This window comes from Mastomys coucha, unplaced genomic scaffold (genome assembly GCF_008632895.1).
Source record: "Mastomys coucha isolate ucsf_1 unplaced genomic scaffold, UCSF_Mcou_1 pScaffold16, whole genome shotgun sequence".
In the NCBI taxonomy this organism is placed as follows: Eukaryota; Metazoa; Chordata; class Mammalia; order Rodentia; family Muridae; genus Mastomys; species Mastomys coucha.
In genome coordinates, this window is record NW_022196898.1 from 58243315 (window position 1) to 58261535 (window position 18221).

An 18221-nucleotide genomic window follows, 5' to 3' on the forward strand; every position below is an offset into this window, starting at 1 on the left:
TAGAGAAAAGACCAATGGAGCTTAGGGGTTTGTAGCCCCTTAGGATGAACAACAACATGAACTAACTTCTAATTTTTTAATCCACAAAAACAAATAGTATGTTATTGTTGAGAATTTTAAGTGGTATTTCCACATGTACTGATTTATTGGTTAAGTGTTTTTAATTTAAAAATAAAATGTTCATAATTTTTAAGATTAAGTACCTTTCAAATGTTGAGGACTCACAGAACAGCCAATTCTGTTCCAATAAGCAAATGTGTATTAATAATGATCTTAGATATAGTTATATTACCAAACCCATCTTTTAATTTACTTCATTTCTTCAACATATGTATCTTAAAGCCACACAAGACACAATTCCTGCCCTGAGGAATCTATATTCTGGAAAGGAAAAGTTGGACAATACCTGACATAATAAGTAGTGAGCTGTAGCTGGACTGACATCAGTCAGAAGGTACAAAAACAAAGACTAGCCTCCAGCCATCTGGCTGATTAACTGCACTGTCCTGACTATTTAATATTTTTAATAAAATTCTGCAAGAAATAGAATACAAAAAAAATAGTAAAATATCAAGCATGCTTGGGAACTGGTAAAGGATTCTGAGAAGAATGGTTAGAGATGATGATCGGACAGTCTCCTTTGAGAGGATTTAAAAAAAAATGACCTGAATTAATAGAAACAGATATGCAAAGATGCTTAGAATGCAAACCCATGGGCATTTCATCCTGAACATACCAGATCTCCTATAAGCGTGAAAGCTGAGCAAGCATCAATATGATTGTAGGATGGGAAAATGTCCTCTTTGGAGGTCTGATGTTCTGGGACCACCTAAGCTGAATTACATTCCATGATGTAGTTTGGGGTATAGGCAGGGCCACGTGGGTCATCTGCCAATGCTGACAAGCATCTCTGTGTCCCCAGATCCCAGCCCCATCAAAGAGGCAGAAATAAACTGCTAGGAGGGACTTGAGGAGCCATGAGTGAGAAAAGGACTAGTGAGGGCAGAGCTCTAGGAGGTTATGTAGCGCCTTCCAGGCAGTGGGAACAGGCTAGATTTCTTTTTGAATGAGTACAGTGTTACAGGATAAAACAGAATAAGGAAGGGATCAAAAGAATCAAATTTTTAAAGTTGCAGTCATCCCTCTAAATCCATGGGAACTGGTCTAGGATTTTTTGTAGGTACCAAAATCTATGGATGCTTACATACACTTTATGAAATTGTGTATTATAAGTATTCATAGTTCTCTGCATATTTAAATCAGCTTTAGATTAGCCACTACCATGTGATACTGTGTAGGTAATTGTCCTGCATTATTACTTAGGGAATAATGATGTGAAAATATCTGTACATATTTAGGACAGACATGATCTTTGACAAGTTCTTTTTTAAATCCCAATTGGTTGGTTCATTATTTAGATATATGATCTTAAGATATGGAGAGCCAAATATACATCAAAAACCACATTTATATATTATATCACATATCACAGTATATTACAAAATGTGTATAATTGTGCTAATAGAACAAGGGATAAAAACATAGAGGACAGTTAAAAGGTCCCACAGGGTTCAGCCTAACCCTGAGGACTGGTTGAGAATAGTTCTTGACACCAGGGATGATGAAAAATGGTACAATCTGCAATCTGTTTTGAAGCTTTTGCTAACAGGCCTTGCTAGGATGTGTTATTACAGAGGAATTGAGTACGATTCTTAGACTGTTTACTCTGAGCCATAGATGAATATAAGCTGCCATTTACAGATAAGGAACAAACGGAAGCAGAATTGATTTGGGGAGAAAAAAATCAAGACTCCTATCATAAACCTGTTAGACTTTAAACATCTAAACAGAGACACCATGTTGGCAGTCTGCTCTAGGACACTGGTTCTTATTGAGGCTAGAAAACAAACAGAAGCATCAGGCCCATCACTTTTCTCAACACCTAACCTGCAGTGATAGGATGTTGCTAACTAGTCAACAATTGTTGACATATTATTCTGGTATGAGATGGTGTGAGTACTCTGTGTTCTTAGCTCTCCATGTTTTCTAACAGCCGATTTCCATTTTTATGAACACATTAATGGAAAAGAAAGCAAGAATGGAAACAAACACTCTTGATTGGCTCTCTTATCCCTGAACAAAGACTCTCATCACATTATGTGCGGTTCCAACATTCGGTGCCCTCTGTTTACGGAATCCAATTTTCTGAGTTTATTTCAGATAAAAGGCCTTTTAAATAATAAAATCATAGTATTGTAACTCACAGTCCACATCATAAATGTAATTTTTTAAAGGGGGTTCATAGTGGCTCTATCAAATATACTACAAATAAAATTAAGAGAGAACAGAATAGTTTAAGAGGGGGACACAGGCGTCAAGTCAGGGTGCCTGCATTTATTGCATTCCTCCTCCCCAGTTTAAAAAAAAATGACTTTGCCTCGTGCTTCACTCACTTTACCTGGTAAACAAGGATAATGACAGAATTGAAGATTGTAGGAAGAAGCCATGTTAAGTGTTTAATACAAAGCTGAGTAGCAATAAGTTCTTATCAAATCAGTATCAGCTACAAGTCATATTTGTAAAATGTACTATTCATATTACAGCATATCAGCCATTTCGAAAACACCAACTCTCATGATGGCTAAGCACAGCATTATTGTGAGCCAGATAATACTCATATTAATACGAATACCTTATGTAAGAGACTCTGTCAAAACTTTGGAGTAAAAATCCATTTGACCAAGTCTCTCTATATATATACACAAACAACCTTGGATTAAGATATAGGTTATTAGCTCATTTTATCTATATCATGCACATGCCTTTTTTCTGTAAGAAGTTTAGAACCAGCTGGATTCTCTTCTCCTGATACAGAGACTTCAAATGGGCCATAGTTTATGTGACCGTACTCTACCTGATTCGTCAAGCAAGTCACAGCTTTTGAATTTACTTGCAAAAAGAATGAGGAACACTACTGTAAATTCCAGATGACCTAAAGACCTCAGCATCCATGTCTGGCAGACAACATTTGCTTTTATACATCCTACATTCTTGTCATCTAGCACCTATACACACCCTAAAATACCTTTCTTTGAGATGCAGAATCCTTTCTCTAGGATGGTCTGTTGTCTTCTCAGCTGGTTTCATTTTCCTCACATTTAACTCAATCTTTTCTACCAAAGTACTGATTCTCCCTCACACACATCAACACAGAGGAGCCACAACAAAATTGAAACAGAGGATTAACTTCTAGAACCTACGTGGAAGTGTATTTGATCTCTTCATTTTATCGTTTCCAAGGAAGAAGAGGATCAACAGCAAAGGAACAAAAAAGTTCCATGAGAAGGTAGAAAATTATTGGCTGACATGACCTGATGATAATATCAGCAGCTGTACCTCTCCGTGGACATTGACCTTCTGGAAGAAAGGGGCCTTTTCTTTGTATGGGAGCAATATTCAGCTCAACTCTTCATTTAATATTTTAGAAGTCAGCTTCAAAGTAGGTCAAAAAATGAAAACCTATTCCGGTTTCTTTCTCAGCTCACACCTTTAATTTCCATGGAATAGACACTATGTGAAGCTATCTATTCCTCAGCAAGAGAAGGAAATGTCCACCTGCCAATCTCAGGAACATATTTTCAAATATGATGCTTGTGAAACTTTTGGCATTTCCCCCTAAGTGTATGAAAGGAAATTCTGAAAATTAAAAAGAAAAATGTCGCTTGAAAAAAAAGATCTGAATTCCCATTGGTCTGGCAAATTAAAACCTAAACAAATTTCACACCAGCAGCTTTATACAAAGAATATGTTATTGTTTGCAATTGCTTCCAACAGCACAGATTCTAGGAGAAAATAAACTCTTTGGTTAAGGAAAATATCAACTTTGCAAAGTCTTTACATTATGAACCAAGGAGACATAGATGGGGGGCTCTTTGCTAGCCTAGAACTGTAGAAACTTGCCAACAAAACCCAAGGCAGAAATTCAGGGTGTTTCTAGATTGAAAAGCATGGAAAAATCCCTGAAGCAAACTCTTGCCTTCAGGCAAAAAGGATGCTCACACTTGGAACTGAATAACAAAACTGAAGTTGTATATGGAAAGGCTCATGTTTATTTTTTTTAAATTGGTATCTTCTGGAAGAAAAAAAAGATAAAACTACAAATAGCAAAACTTCCAGAGTTAGAAATGAAAAAATGCAATGGACAAAAGCTCAGGCAGCAGCCTTCAAACTAGGAAAATAAATGCAATAAATGCAAGTTTAATAAAACGAAGGGCCACTTTTCTCCAAAATATGTCCTTATCTCAGGGTGAAATTTTAAACATTTTAACAGTAGAGGAAAGAGTGGAAGAAATGTGGATAGTGTACTTAGCTCATTGTATCTCCTTTTTTCTATGGAAAACTTGTAATAAAAAATAGTAAGAATATTTTCAAATATTGTTAAGACTCTGATGATTTGTACATTTTCGTAGCATATGAATGATATTGATGATAGTCCTTAAGTAACTTTCTGGCAGGCAATTTACCAACATTGTCAAGAGTCTTCAGGTATAAAAACCCAACCACCTAAATGCTCATAAATAGGATAAATGAAAAAATCATAGAGTAAATATGCTTCACAATGGTATGTATAAAATTATAATGTTGAGTTAAAAGTGGACCTTCTTAGAAGGGATCCATGGGAGGAAACACAGAGACAAAGTGTAGAATAGATACTGAAGGAAAGACCATTCAAAGACTGCCTGACCTGGGGATCCATCCCATATACAGTCACTAAACCCAGACACTACTGTGGATGCCAGCAAGTGCTGACAAGAGCCTGATAGAGTTGTCTCCTGAGAGGCTCTGCCAGTGCCTGACAAACACAGAGGTGGATGTTCTCATCCAACCATTGGACTGAGCACAAGGTCTCCAATGGAGGAGTCAGAGAAAGGACTGAAGGAGCTGAAGGAGCTTGCAGCCACATAGGAGGAACAACAATATGAACCAACCAATACCCCCAGAATTCCCAGGGACTAAACCACCAACCAAAGAGTACACATGGAAGGACCCATGGCTCCAGCTGCATATGTAGCAGAGGATGGCTTTGTTGGACATCAATGGGAGGAGAGGTTCTTCATCCTGAGAAGGCCTGATGCCCCAGTATAGGGGAATGCCAGCACTGGGAAGCAGGAGTAAGTAGGTTGGTGAGCAGGGAGAGGGAGGATGGGATAGGGAGTTTTTGGAGGGGAAACCAGGAAAGGGGATAACATTTGAAATGTAAATAAAGAAAATATCAAATATGAATAAATAAATAAAAGAACTTATGCAATGATATATACAATATTTTCATAAGTGTTTAAACATATAAGCAAGTTCTAAAGACCAATAAGGCCACACATGTTCTGGGGCTCACATTCAGGATAAGAAATAGCATAGCATACCAAAATGCTAAATCCTGTATCATAAAACTTCTGGCTATGATATAGATAATGCATATTTACTGAATTCTTTTATAAAATGTGGTCATAATTGTGGGTCAGTTTAAAGCCACAGACTCGCAGTGTACATCGCATAGTTTATTTGTCTTCAGCATTTTGTTTGAAAAATGGCCTCCTGGCTTTATTCTTGATATGCAAGCTCATCTTGCACTACCTTTGTGAGATCCAGAAGTCCAACAAAAGGGAGCAAGACTCGGGGACAAGGACCTGCCTGATTCCCAGAACACTTTCTTTCTCACAACTGGTATGCAGATTGCCTCTCTAGTGAGTGACCATTCTTCTCTATCTTTGAGAACACAAGAAGATGGCCCTTCCTCTTGATCTCAACCCAAGACACACAGACACACTTTCATTTAACCCTGACATCTCAGTCTGTGGGAGACAGGTCTGTTAAGTTAAATCACACTGCTCTCATGAGCATAGAGACATGAATATTTCTAGGTAGGAAGATAAACTACAGCAAAGCTATATAATGGGGTATCCAGAGCTGTTAAAAATCACAGTTTGAAGAATGGATGACAACCGAGTAATGAAAATGTAATACATAAAAAACAAAGGGCAGAAAAATAGATGTGATATGAGGTAGAAACATGTGAAATATCCTAGGAGAGGTATCTAGAATTTTTTTCAAAGGGATGTCAGTATTATATTTTAGTGTCTCTTCCAAATTACGTGTTGTAACTAACAATTATTCATCTTATTTTTTTAGTGGTCCTGGGAATGAATCCAGGGCTTTGTATTATACACTGTAAGAAAGCAATCTGCCACTAAGCAACATCTTCAGCCCTCCTCATTCTTGTAAAGTGGCACAAGATAACTTTTATTCCTCATGTGTCCTGGGGGATGTGAGATATTCTCTTGTTATTTACCAGGTCACCAGACTGTCGTTGAAATGCAACAGGGACTGTCTCTTCCAGCCTTTCTTCCACTTTTCTATTCTGATAGAGTTAAACATTACAAATTTAACTACTAAATAGTGTTTTCTAAGTAGTCCTTCGACACTGTGGAAAACTACATTATCTCTGTCTTCTCTTCCCCTGGCTCCACACACTACTTTGTGTCCATACCATTCCAGACTACTCCCTTTGAGAATAGCCTCCAGCTAGGGCTTGATGTAATTCTCACCACTACCACTAGGGTTCGCATGGGCTATTTGTACTTCTACGGTATCTAGTGATATGGAATAACATGGTAATACAATGAAGACATGAGCACTTATACACATAGAAAATATGAACCCAGTGTGGGCCAGATGACTCAGTGGCTCAATGGGCAAAATCACTTGCTGAGCAAGCCCGAGGACCTTTGTTTAATCCCAGGGACCCATGGTATAAGGACAGGCTCAATACTCAAAAGTTGTCCTTAGACCTCTACATGTATGCCCATGTGTTCCCCCATGAATAGTATTAATAATAATACTAAATAAATGAACTTATTTTTTTCTGAAAAAAGAAATCCAATTAGGTGACAGTAAATAACATAGAGTTGTATTGGTTTTGCTATCCTGGCCATAATCATTACAGTCTCCTTCTCATGACCTATTCCATCCACATAAACTATGTCTGCCATACCAAACCAATGTGGCTTCAACTCAAGTGCAGAAGTTCCTTTCCTATCAGGTTGCTAGGCTTAAGTCCGTTGTAGATGCTATAAGGACCTAATGGGAAGAGTTAGGAAGCAGGTAGAATACATTAAACTTGATGCTTTCCATAAAAAGTAGCAGCTGGGAACGTCTCAGCAAGAGGTTACTCGATGACGTGATATATCAGAAACACTGTAAAACTTCAGCATTTCAATAGGAATTAGGCATCCCAAAGAAATAAGTCTAAATAATGAACTAATAACCAAGAAGTGTTAATGAAAAAAAAAGTTAAAAAAAAAAACAACCTCCATTCTGCCATAATTTAAGAGGTAAATCAGTTCAAATGAAAGATGTCACTATTATTAAAATTTCATTGACTTATCGAATTATGTTAAGACCAGATTTTGGAAAATTGATATTAATCCCTTTGCACTGAAAAAAAATGTAATCGAGCTTATCAAATTACTTCCTCAAAGGTCACCTGAGAGCCACCAAATGGGAACCTGAGATGCTGTCAAATCAGAAACTTAGGCTAAGGAGAGCCTTGAAGACGCTGTTTGGCCAACTGCTTGCCTCACTGCTTCCTTTGAAAACAGAAAACAAAAGTTTCCTATTACTTTTATAAATTTTCTTTGACTCTAATGAAATATGCTCTATTCACAATGCTTACAATAATTATTTTTTCTCTTAATAGGAGTCTATCTGGAAATAACACAATACGAAATGATCATTAACAGACCAGTTAGGGTCCTTGAATGAATGCCTACCGAGAACACAGGCACACATTAGTAAATTTTCTCAAGAAAAATCCATTTCCATTTCAAGGTCTGACATTTTATTTAGAAAAATTATGCCCTTTCTTTTAATTATTCCAGTAAACATAATGAGGGTATCGCTAAGTACACCTCAGAGGACTTCATTTCCCCCATTTTTTAGTCATAAGAGTGTATTTGTAATTAAGGGCATGCTGCATTAATGATGCCGCAAGTCTCCCTGGTAAACGTTTAATGTCCACCTCATAACATTATGCCAAAATTACATGCACAAAAGACTTTTTAATAATCTTTGTTTTCTCATTTAGCTTTGACTGGCTCTGGAATCCACGGCAGCACTGGAGGGCTCCGGTTTCCACAGCCGTCAGCACTTCTGCCCCGTGAATTGTTCAAATGTACGCGGCATCTTTCATCTGGAGGCTTCTTTTCAATGCTTCTGTTTAAGTTATACAGAAAATTGGCTGCAAGCTGGAGATAATTGCAGATAATTTTTCCATTTTTAAGCCACTGGGGTGTAGCCTGGGGGACATGACAGCTATGTTTATCTAAACACAAAGACCAAGTCACAGCTCTGTGTTGTCACTTCAGCTTTGCAGGAGAGATCAGATGATCCTATCTGCTCCTTATGCAAATGAAATCATTGTCACCAGATGACCTGCATCATCTGACAGAGGCATGCTACCTGAAGCTTGTATGGAGGCTGAAAGGATGACGGGATGGAAGCAAAGAGGTTACCTCTGCTGTAAAAGCAAAACCAGTCAATCCTGTGCCTCCTAGGTTCCTCCCCTTTAGTAAAAGCAGTGATGGGTTTTTGTTGTTGTTGTTGTTGGTTATTTGTTTGTTTGGGTTTTTTTGCCACTGCCAACTTAAAAGGAATATATTAAATTAAAAAGAAAACAAATCATTTTCAAAATAAATAATTCACATGCACGCATATATGTATATGATATTCACATACATATGCCCTAGATTTGTATATAGCCTTGACTGACACTGTCCCAGACAGACAAAATTTTTTCCACTATACTGTTGCTCATAAATGTTTACACAACTAGTATACAAACATTTTAGATTACTTGGCACAGAAGATTTATTAGATAGGACATCCAGGTTAGCAAGCAGAGATCTATTATTAAATAGAATCATAAGCTGTCCCCCTCCCCTTAAAATTCACTCCATATTAAAATAGATGTAAAATTCATGGGTGGTCGCAGGCATATACTGATAGAGCAAATACGGAGCGCAGCACCACAGATTTTCAGCGCAATCCCAATGAACTTCCACTTTATGTTAATAGTATTCTCTGGGAATTACAGAACACTTCCAGGGCTGAATGCATTCTCAGTGTCCAGAATCCCTGGAGTCATTGCTAATAAGGGTGTCACTGGCTGAGGAGGCAAAGCCATTTTACAGCAAACATTTACATATAGGGGCTAAGTAGTGCTTGTGTCTATTTGGCAGCTCCAGTCTCCAGTGATGTAATAGGCCATAACGACCCTGGAGGAGCCGAAATGGAAGTGAGTGTCAGTGAGCATAGGACCTGTAAGTCCTAACGTAAGTGACTTTATGGGTTCCCATTAGACTTTGGGCTAAGGAGCTCCTCAACAGGCCTGATGAGACAGCATCCTGAGATGCCTTTTTACAACCTGTGTCAAGAACTCTTACACTAAGGTGTTTTCTAGAAAATCCACAACTGCGGAGGGGAAGTTTTGCTGTATTAGGCCATTCTCGTGGAGTTGGCACATAATATGTACTCCAGTAGTCCCAAAGTACACACTTAAAGGGGATTATTAAATCTGTTATGCCAGTCATATGCACATTAAGGAATACAAATGAATGACTGGTAGGTAACTCAGAAATCTTGCACCCAGCCCAGTGACATATTTAAGTCTACCAAGGTTTCTTAGTACTTCCATTGTAATACAGGACAGCCTGAGTGGGACTTGCTATGAACACATATCTATAACACAGTGGTGCTTAGAGCCAGCCTATGAATAGTCTCTTAATTCTCTCTTCTCATGGTACCTCTATTACCATTTAGCCACTGGGTTAAGAGGAATAAGCTCACTTAAGAGCCTTAGACCATGTCCCTGTGAAAGGCTGGCCTGGGAGGTCCCATAATGTGCCCTTTCCTGCTTTTGTTGGGAGAAAATAAGTATATTGAAAGTAGAGGTCTTCATACGTTGGGCAGAAGAGATACTGAGCAAGTGTTCTCTGGCCAAAGCTGAGTTCACAGAAGCAACACATACAAATCATACCTCAAACTCCTCCTACAGCACCTGTGTGAGTAGAACCTGCACCCTGGCAAAGGACATTCGCTCTTTCACTTAAACGGTCAAATTACTAAGCAATTCCAGAAGAGGCATATTATTCTGCATGTCACAGAAACTGATGGCTAGAGCTAGAGAGCTCTTGATAAGAAAAGCTGACCCAGAATGCATACATACTCTGCTGTAAAGAATGTGGAAGCTTGTATAACCTACAAGCAAATGGTAGTTTCACGCATTTGCAATGAGATTTTAAATTTGACCTTTCGTAAGAAATTACTAAAGACCTTATATACAGGCAACAAATGTCCCTGCTCTTTTACAGATTTATTGGAATTTTACTGATACGTTTGAATAAACTCCCCTGGAAGCCTACAGGTTCTAAAATGCAACTTCTTTCAGAACTACATACCTGTTACCCAGAGAAACAGGTCCTCTCTTTGAAATATTTAGCCATTTAGGGCACTTTAGTCATAGTGACACCTAATAGCCAAGATCTTTTTCTCACTCTCCACAAAATCAGGTTTAGACTATAATTCAAAGCAGTCCCCAAAGGCACTTCTGAAAAATGGCAAGCCCTTCGCTTTTAGGTGAAAACACTCTTTATTGCTCAAAATTGTTTCCTGTTACAAAAGCCTTTCTATAGTGCTCCATCTGAGACGATCGTATGTTAATTTAACTCACTGGGGACTGTGAGCAGGTGCTCCTTAGATTAATAGTTTCATGAGCCTGAAAATGCCAGGCCAGGTTCAAGATAATAAAGTCAAGTAAGATACTATTAAAATCGGCGACATGGTTATGTCTGTTATGAGGACAAAAATGGGGTCATGGTTCTTATATCAAATAAAGACTTCCTATAATATAAAAAAAAAACAACATCATAAACTTAGTGAACACACTGACTCCACTCCTTACCACATTATCTGACGCCTTATCAATCACTCATCTCTTTAATAACACTTTATATATATTTTCTGCCGTGATGGTATGGAAATGCAACATGCTCCTCCAATCCTACCTTTCTCCTAACTATACTTTCCACGTGGAAAAGGCTTTATATAGACTCCACGAATAATGAATGTTATAACTCTTATTATTGTCTAAACTTCTATGCCCCCAGGCCATTGATTCTCAGCAAATATGTTTTTTAACACTTCATCTGGTAAACAAGCTTTCTGGAAAAGTCCCTCCATAAGTCTACTGCCCTTCTTTCTGTTTTCCTTCCTGCTGGTCCTTTACCTGAAGCACCCCATCAGAGATGCTGCCTGACAAAGGATACAGGAGATCTCAGCTAATCTTCAACTATAGAATTTCGGCCTGGCTTCATCTATGTGTAAGGATAAGACTTTGTCTTCTTAAAATTGATTTACCAATGGATTTTCATCTTTAACATAACCCACTTCACCAGGGCATGGTGGTACACACCTTTAATCTCAATACTGGTAAGGCGGAGGTGGGTGGATCTCTGAGTTTGGGTCTCACTTGGTCTACAGAGTGAGTTCCAAGACAGCCAGGTCAATGTAGAGAAACCCTGACTCATATAAAGATAAAGAAAAAGAAAAAGAAATCAAACAAATAAAAACATAACCCAGCTGACCAAACATTCCAGTTTCTATTCTAAAATTTAACCATTAATTTGGCTTTTTGATTGGTGTGTGTGAGAATGTATGTGTGTATGTGTGTGTGTGTACTGAACCTGACTCACTGAAACTTTTGGCTTTCTGGCAAGCAGGAGGTTTCTATCTGTCAATCACATCTTGTGTGTTGCAACCCAGAGAGGATAAGCCTCCACCAAGAATGAAGCTAGGCTCTCAGCACAAATCTACTGCTACCTGCAGATCTGGCTCTGGCAAACCGAGCCTTCACACTCACCACATCTGCTTGCCCATGAAATAGAATGCCATTTATGTGAAATATTCTGCTCAAAAGCACTGCCTCACCATTGCACAGAACGACTCTGGAGGGTCCCCACAGGTGATATCCGGAGGATCCAGCTTCACCTTCAGATACTTGGTCATGTCCGTGGATTCCGGCTGGCAGGCTGTGTAATCCCAGACTTTCCCTTCTTCTGTGTAAATCAGACTCTTACATACATCATAATGTCCCCACACTAAAAGGTAGGGCTGCATCACGGAGGACACTGTAACCCACAGGGCATGGATCGACAAGAATCTTGACAAATACATCTCTAAAATCTTGGCAGTCTTCGTGTCTTCTCTGCAATTAGTGTCTCTTTTAAATATACATGAGTATATTATATATGTGTGTGCATCTATATGTATCTTTATGTAGGTAGGTTCTGTATATATATAAAAAATAGGCTGAGGTCTCAAAGCAGATTCCAAAACCAAATGTGACAGATTGAAATGTTCTACGTGGTCAGGTATGCTGAGGACTTTGGTAGGAGCCTAACATGCTTATCTGTTAGGCGTTAACAGCTTGCAGCCTTGTCTCCTCCATAGAACATATCTATTAGACTTTTGTGAAAGATGTCCTGGAGCAAATAATAATTTAGCAAAGTGATAGCTCTCCCGTTGTACATCCGATAATCCTGAGTGATCCTCCGCGTTCAGAGTTCATCAGGGCTGCTCAGATGAGCTGAAGTCTCAGTAGCAGAAGCAAAGGGATGAGTGTCTAAGGTCCTGCGCCTGTTTCCCATCAATCTCTTCTCTTTCCCCTTCTGGCACCAGCGACCTTTTGGAAACAATAAGAGTAAGAGTTACTGCCCTAGAATCAATGCACTAGGAAATGTATAGTATGCTGACATTTTGGAGGCTCAGTAGGATAGAAACAACTTGGTGTAATAGGGATAAGCTTCCGTTAGACAGATGCCTTGCTAGGAGGACCAGGGTGCCCATTCACACTGGGGACGCCTTGCTAGGAGGACCAGGGTGCCCATTCACACTGGGGACGCCTTGCTAGGAGGACCAGGGTGCCCATTCACACTGGGGAGCATTTTGATGGGACAAACCTGACTCCTCCATAAGAAAGGCAGATGGATATGTTCCAGGTGAGCTAACAGGAGAAGCAAGTTTCTGGATTTAAGCAGCTCTCTCAGCGCTAGCTAAAACTTCCGAGAGAACAATGGGAGGGAGAGAACCTTTGTTAATGATGCTGACAACTACTTGTAAGCCTTTTGTCTCTTGGCAAAGAGGTCCTAAAACTCTCCAAGTTCCTTGTGTGTTTCTTAGCTTTTGTTAGGGGTAGGTGAGTGGAAACTGATCTTCTCTCTCGGGATTTGTTCATTATACTGGAAGAATTTAACATCTTCCTTTAGTTGTACTTATTGAAAAAAGATAATTTGCCTCTCCAAAAATACTCAAAAAAAATTAAACCAAAGGAACAAATATTCCTGTCATAAGACTTTTCTATTTTCTTACATCTTCTTATAGCTGTCACATCTGCATTTGCAGTTACTTTCTGTAACAGAAGAGAATTTGTCCCAAAGGTGGATTTTTATAGGCTGGTTAAAAATCAAAAGCTCCATAGTAAAGCATACAATTTAAAATGCACATATAAAAATAGCTGAGGGTGAGTTAACAGGCCATGAAGCACAATAACAGGGCACTAATTCTAAGAGAAAATAAAATTTCCATTTTAAAGTAGTTTGGGTAAACTGAGAAGCAGCCTATGTAACTTATAGATACAAGTCCATGATGAGTTCTACTAGCAACCTTTTAACTATTCAAATCTTAATAAATGTTTGTATTTGAATCCCAGGTGGCAACGTATACTTTCTTAGTTATTGGTTCATCTTCCTAGCTCAAATTATTAAATACTTTTCAGTTTTAAAGTGACAAAATAAGAAGCCTACAGCTTTGGAAAAATCCATTATAGACTCTCCAATTCATATTAAACAGTTTAAATAAGGAAGTTCGCTATCTTCAAGCCATCTTATAAAGGGAATTCACTATATTTAAATAATGCACCATCTTAAAATGAACTAAGCCACAGAGACTACGAAATGCCAACAGATGGTTGAATTGTGTTTCCATAGCAAAGTAATTTATAATAATTGCTTTATGGATGCAAGTGCAATTTTCATTATATTCGATTCATAAAATGTTATCATACAGCTGCAATTTGTGATATTTTCTATTAGGAAAAGTGTTGAATATTTGAGTTCTCATGAAGCAATAATTAACAGTATGTCTAAACATGTATAAGCTACCACCATTCAGTGGCATGAAATCTTAAGCTAAAAAGGAAAAAAAAAAAGCCATTACAGGAGCATGTGTTGTGGCTACTCAAGCCTTGCTGCTTTTGTTTGTTTGTTTTCAAATTCATTAAGCTAATATTTTCAGAAACATCTAACACATTTATGATTAATAAACTGAAAATGTGTTAAGATGAAGGAAATGTACATTTCCTAGATTCCTTTTTTTCAACTGTGTTTACTACATCCCTATTATAGAAAGCAGACACTTTGGAAAGCAAAGACAAAAGGCATTAGAAGTTAAGATTGTACAAAATCTATTAGTTCCAAAATTATTAACATCACCTTGTTACTTTCAAAAAGCAGCAATTTGTATGCCAGGAACAATATAGTCTAAAAACATTGGACCCAATGGGTTTGAGTTTGAGTTGAGTTTTGAATAGTTGGTTAATTTGTAATATTTTTAAAAGACTCTTTCAAGTTGTCTAGGTTTCAATGACCCTTGAAGTTAGTCTTTACCCTTTTTAACTAGTACTAGTCCCTCAACCACCCATTCTTTGTTACTCTGTCCTCTTGTCTTGTTTACCCTGGTGACATCATCTGGTATATTTCCACATGAAAACTGTGAACAGGAAGGAAATGCTATGGAAATGCATGTCACTGTTATCACCTCCTGAAGCAGAACAGAACTTCCAATGCAAGGGATTCTCATTAAAGTCTACCAGAACTGTAATGACGGCCATTACACAGAATTATGGACTACATCATTGATTGAAGTTAGAGAACTGACAGGGAAAAATGCAGAGGGGTGCAAGATATTTGAATATGAGGCAGTTGCAGGACTCTGCGACAGACACTCTTGACAAGAAACAGCCAATTATAGCTTAAATTTCTGGCACCTAACCAGTTGTGATTAATAGTTTTCCATTACATTACAGACATATTATTAATGTATTAAAAATGTCAAGCTTTGGCAAGCACTAATATGGCGTGGCCCAGTTGGTCTGCAAAATTTACATTTAATGAGCTCCCATTGACACAGAAAAAGGTATTGACCACAGCATAATGCAAATCAGTGTATAGTCATAAGCTATTCTTCAGTGTAATTATTTTTTTCCCCTCTTATCTTTGAACTCTGCAGCATCCCCTCTTTAGGGCCCTTCATATGGAAGTCTCTTTACTTCTCATTGTCACACAGGCTACCTGATAACCACCTTTAGTATTTGAAGACATTAAATCTAGAAACTTTGGTGGCAAAGATGCCTTAGGAGAATCAGGGATTTATTACAAAAGTATAATTATGGGATTTTTCAAAGAAAATAAATGTTGTACAAAGAGAATATTATTTACACCATCACCTTCAATGCTTAGTGCTGCTGGCTTCCAGGTGGCTCTTCTCTCGACCAGCTTAAAAATATGAATATCTTCTTAAAAGCTAGGCCATGGCTGCAAACGGCTAGACAAACTGATTAGGTGAAGGGCGGCCGACGACACATTTGAGGACTTAGTATCCTAAATGCATCCTTTCTGGCATATAAGTGAACTAATTCCAAACTATTTTGAATTTGTGTCAAGTGTCTGTATCCCTGGGATAAGGGCAACTTCAGAAGGGCTCTGGGAGGCTCATGTTCCCAATCTGCATTTTTCCCACCTTGGGATCTCAGAACAATCCAAGACTGCACCATCTATGTATGAAATGAAATAGTAAGAAGTCCCTTTGATTAAAAATATTTTCCTATTACTATGCTACAAATCCATGGAACTGTGGTGTATAAATGTGCAGAGCTAATAAAAAAGGCAGAATTACATAATGGATCTCAGGTTGACAAGTATTATTGATTAAGGTAAAAAATAGGCTACCCAATGGCTTTGCATCCATGGAACATACATTTTCCCAGGATTGTGTAGCAGATTCCCTTCTGCCTTGGATTAACTTTGCAGAAGAGATTTCACAAGCCCTTCCCCCCATCAAGAAAAAAAAAAGAAAAAGAAAAAAGAAAAAGAATAAGAATACGAATAAGAATAAGAATGTATCCAGAACATTACACAAAACTAGTAATAATTAAAATAAGCCATTATAGTTCCATATCAATTGCCAATTTCATCATCTGAGAGGAAAATATTGCTGGCAAATCTACCAATTCTCACTGGAGTTTAGGATCCTTTTTATTATATAATCTCACTAGGAAGTGGGGGTGTAGTAATAGGCTAAATATTCCATAAATATACAGCTCATTGGGAGAGCCTGAAATAGACAGCCATTGACTCATTCTTTACAGGCATTAAGACATTTATAGAACTACATGTTTCTGAATGGACATGAACAGAAGGAAAATTGAAAATAATCACATTTCATTGACTAAAGAAAACACAGAGGAAACAATATACAAAGCCCATAACCTGTCAAGATTAACAGCCATGAACACTCACAGTGAGGTCACATGAGATACATCTGCATTCCCTCAGTGTTCTTTGCACATGCCTGTCTGTTTGGAAAATAGGATCTTTGGGTTTCTTCATGAGAAACGGAAGCTCCTGTCTTTTTGCTAACTATCTCAAAAAGCATTATATGATATTCTATTATTATAATTCAATAATTTTGACAGATCTTACTTATAAGCAATTATGACTGGGTGTTATTTTAAAAAATCATGGGAGTTTAGAAAAATAAGTCCCACACATTCATATTTTAAAGATTTCTACTTTTATCCATAGAAGATCAATGATGGAAGTCAGTACATATTTTCTAGGATGTTTGTGGAGGGGTAACATGTAAAAATGACTTCAGAATCCACTAAGCCTAAAGGAAACCTGGCATATCCCGCTGCCATGTGAATGATAGAGCCTTCCTTCTAATATAGGGAAGTTCAGAAATACAAGCTTCCACACACACAGCTGAAAAATTCTACACCCACTTGAAGTTTGAAACAGAACTCCAGATTCTAAAATTAAAAACACTTTTCTGAAAATATGTTAAACCCCTTACTTCCCTATAACACAACATAATCCACATATGCACACATGTGTGCACTTTTCAATACTGACATATCTTTGCTTTCCTAAGTCGTACGAGATTTTATTTCCTTTCCAGTGACTTGATGCTTTTGTCACTCAGAAACTCTCTTCAAATCCTTACCTACAATATCTACTAGCTAAATGCATGCTAGCTTAATTGTTTAAACACATTGTCTGATGTTTGGCAGAACAATCAGGGGAGCTAAGAGAGAGATTTTTCTCCCAATAATAAATATATGAAGGAAACTTCAACATGCATTAGCTGTCTCCTAAAACAAAAGAAATAAAAAAAAAAAAAACAAGACACAAACATAAAACAAAACAAAGCAGACCACTAGCCTGGATCATTTGAACCCACGCCCAGTGAAAGCAGACAGACAAAACTCTAATGCGAATGCAGCTTTACGTCCAAATAAAATAGCTCCTTTTGAAATAAGTATGATGAGTCCCCTTAAAACAAACTACAGGAAATGCCTACAAATTAAAAGCTAAATACATGAAATACTTAATGCCCATGTTCGTATTTAGTGATGAAAGATATCTCATGTCACAGATGGTGTCTAGAAGGGAAAACATCTCCCTTGGAAGTGGAACCGCATGGTTTGAGAGTTGCCTGACATCTTTCCTCTTTGCATCCTGATTTCCTTGCAAGGATCCAGGTTTTAATGAAAGACTAAAAGTTTTTTATATTTAAAAAAAAAACAGTCTCGGACAGTTACGGAGCTGATTTCCCTCTGCCAAAGAGATAAAGCTGGTGGGTAGGGCAAAGAGGAAAGTACAAAATTCTTGCAGACCTCCTTGCTGGTGAGAGGTAGTTTACTCTTCAAGAAACACAGTTCAGAAAATCCTTGCCCTCATCAAACATGGACACAAACTTTCTAGCAAGCTTAATCACTATGCATATCTGAACAAATGATTTTGAGGGAAACGTCTTTCTTTCCTTTCTTTTCT

General features: G+C 37.9%; 1 protein-coding gene across 8 annotated transcripts in view; it reads right to left on the reverse strand.

Annotated features, from left to right (window-relative positions):
• Ntng1 (netrin G1) overlaps positions 1–18221 on the reverse strand; it is a 350817-nt gene that overhangs the window by 330009 nt on the left and 2587 nt on the right. For all 8 annotated transcript variants that reach the window (XM_031375231.1, XM_031375235.1, XM_031375230.1 and 5 more), the window contains exon 2: positions 12040–12793. In XM_031375231.1, coding sequence (XP_031231091.1) covers positions 12040–12285 — 246 coding nt within the window. In that variant the 5' untranslated portion in view covers positions 12286–12793. The remainder of the gene's footprint in view (positions 1–12039; positions 12794–18221) is intronic.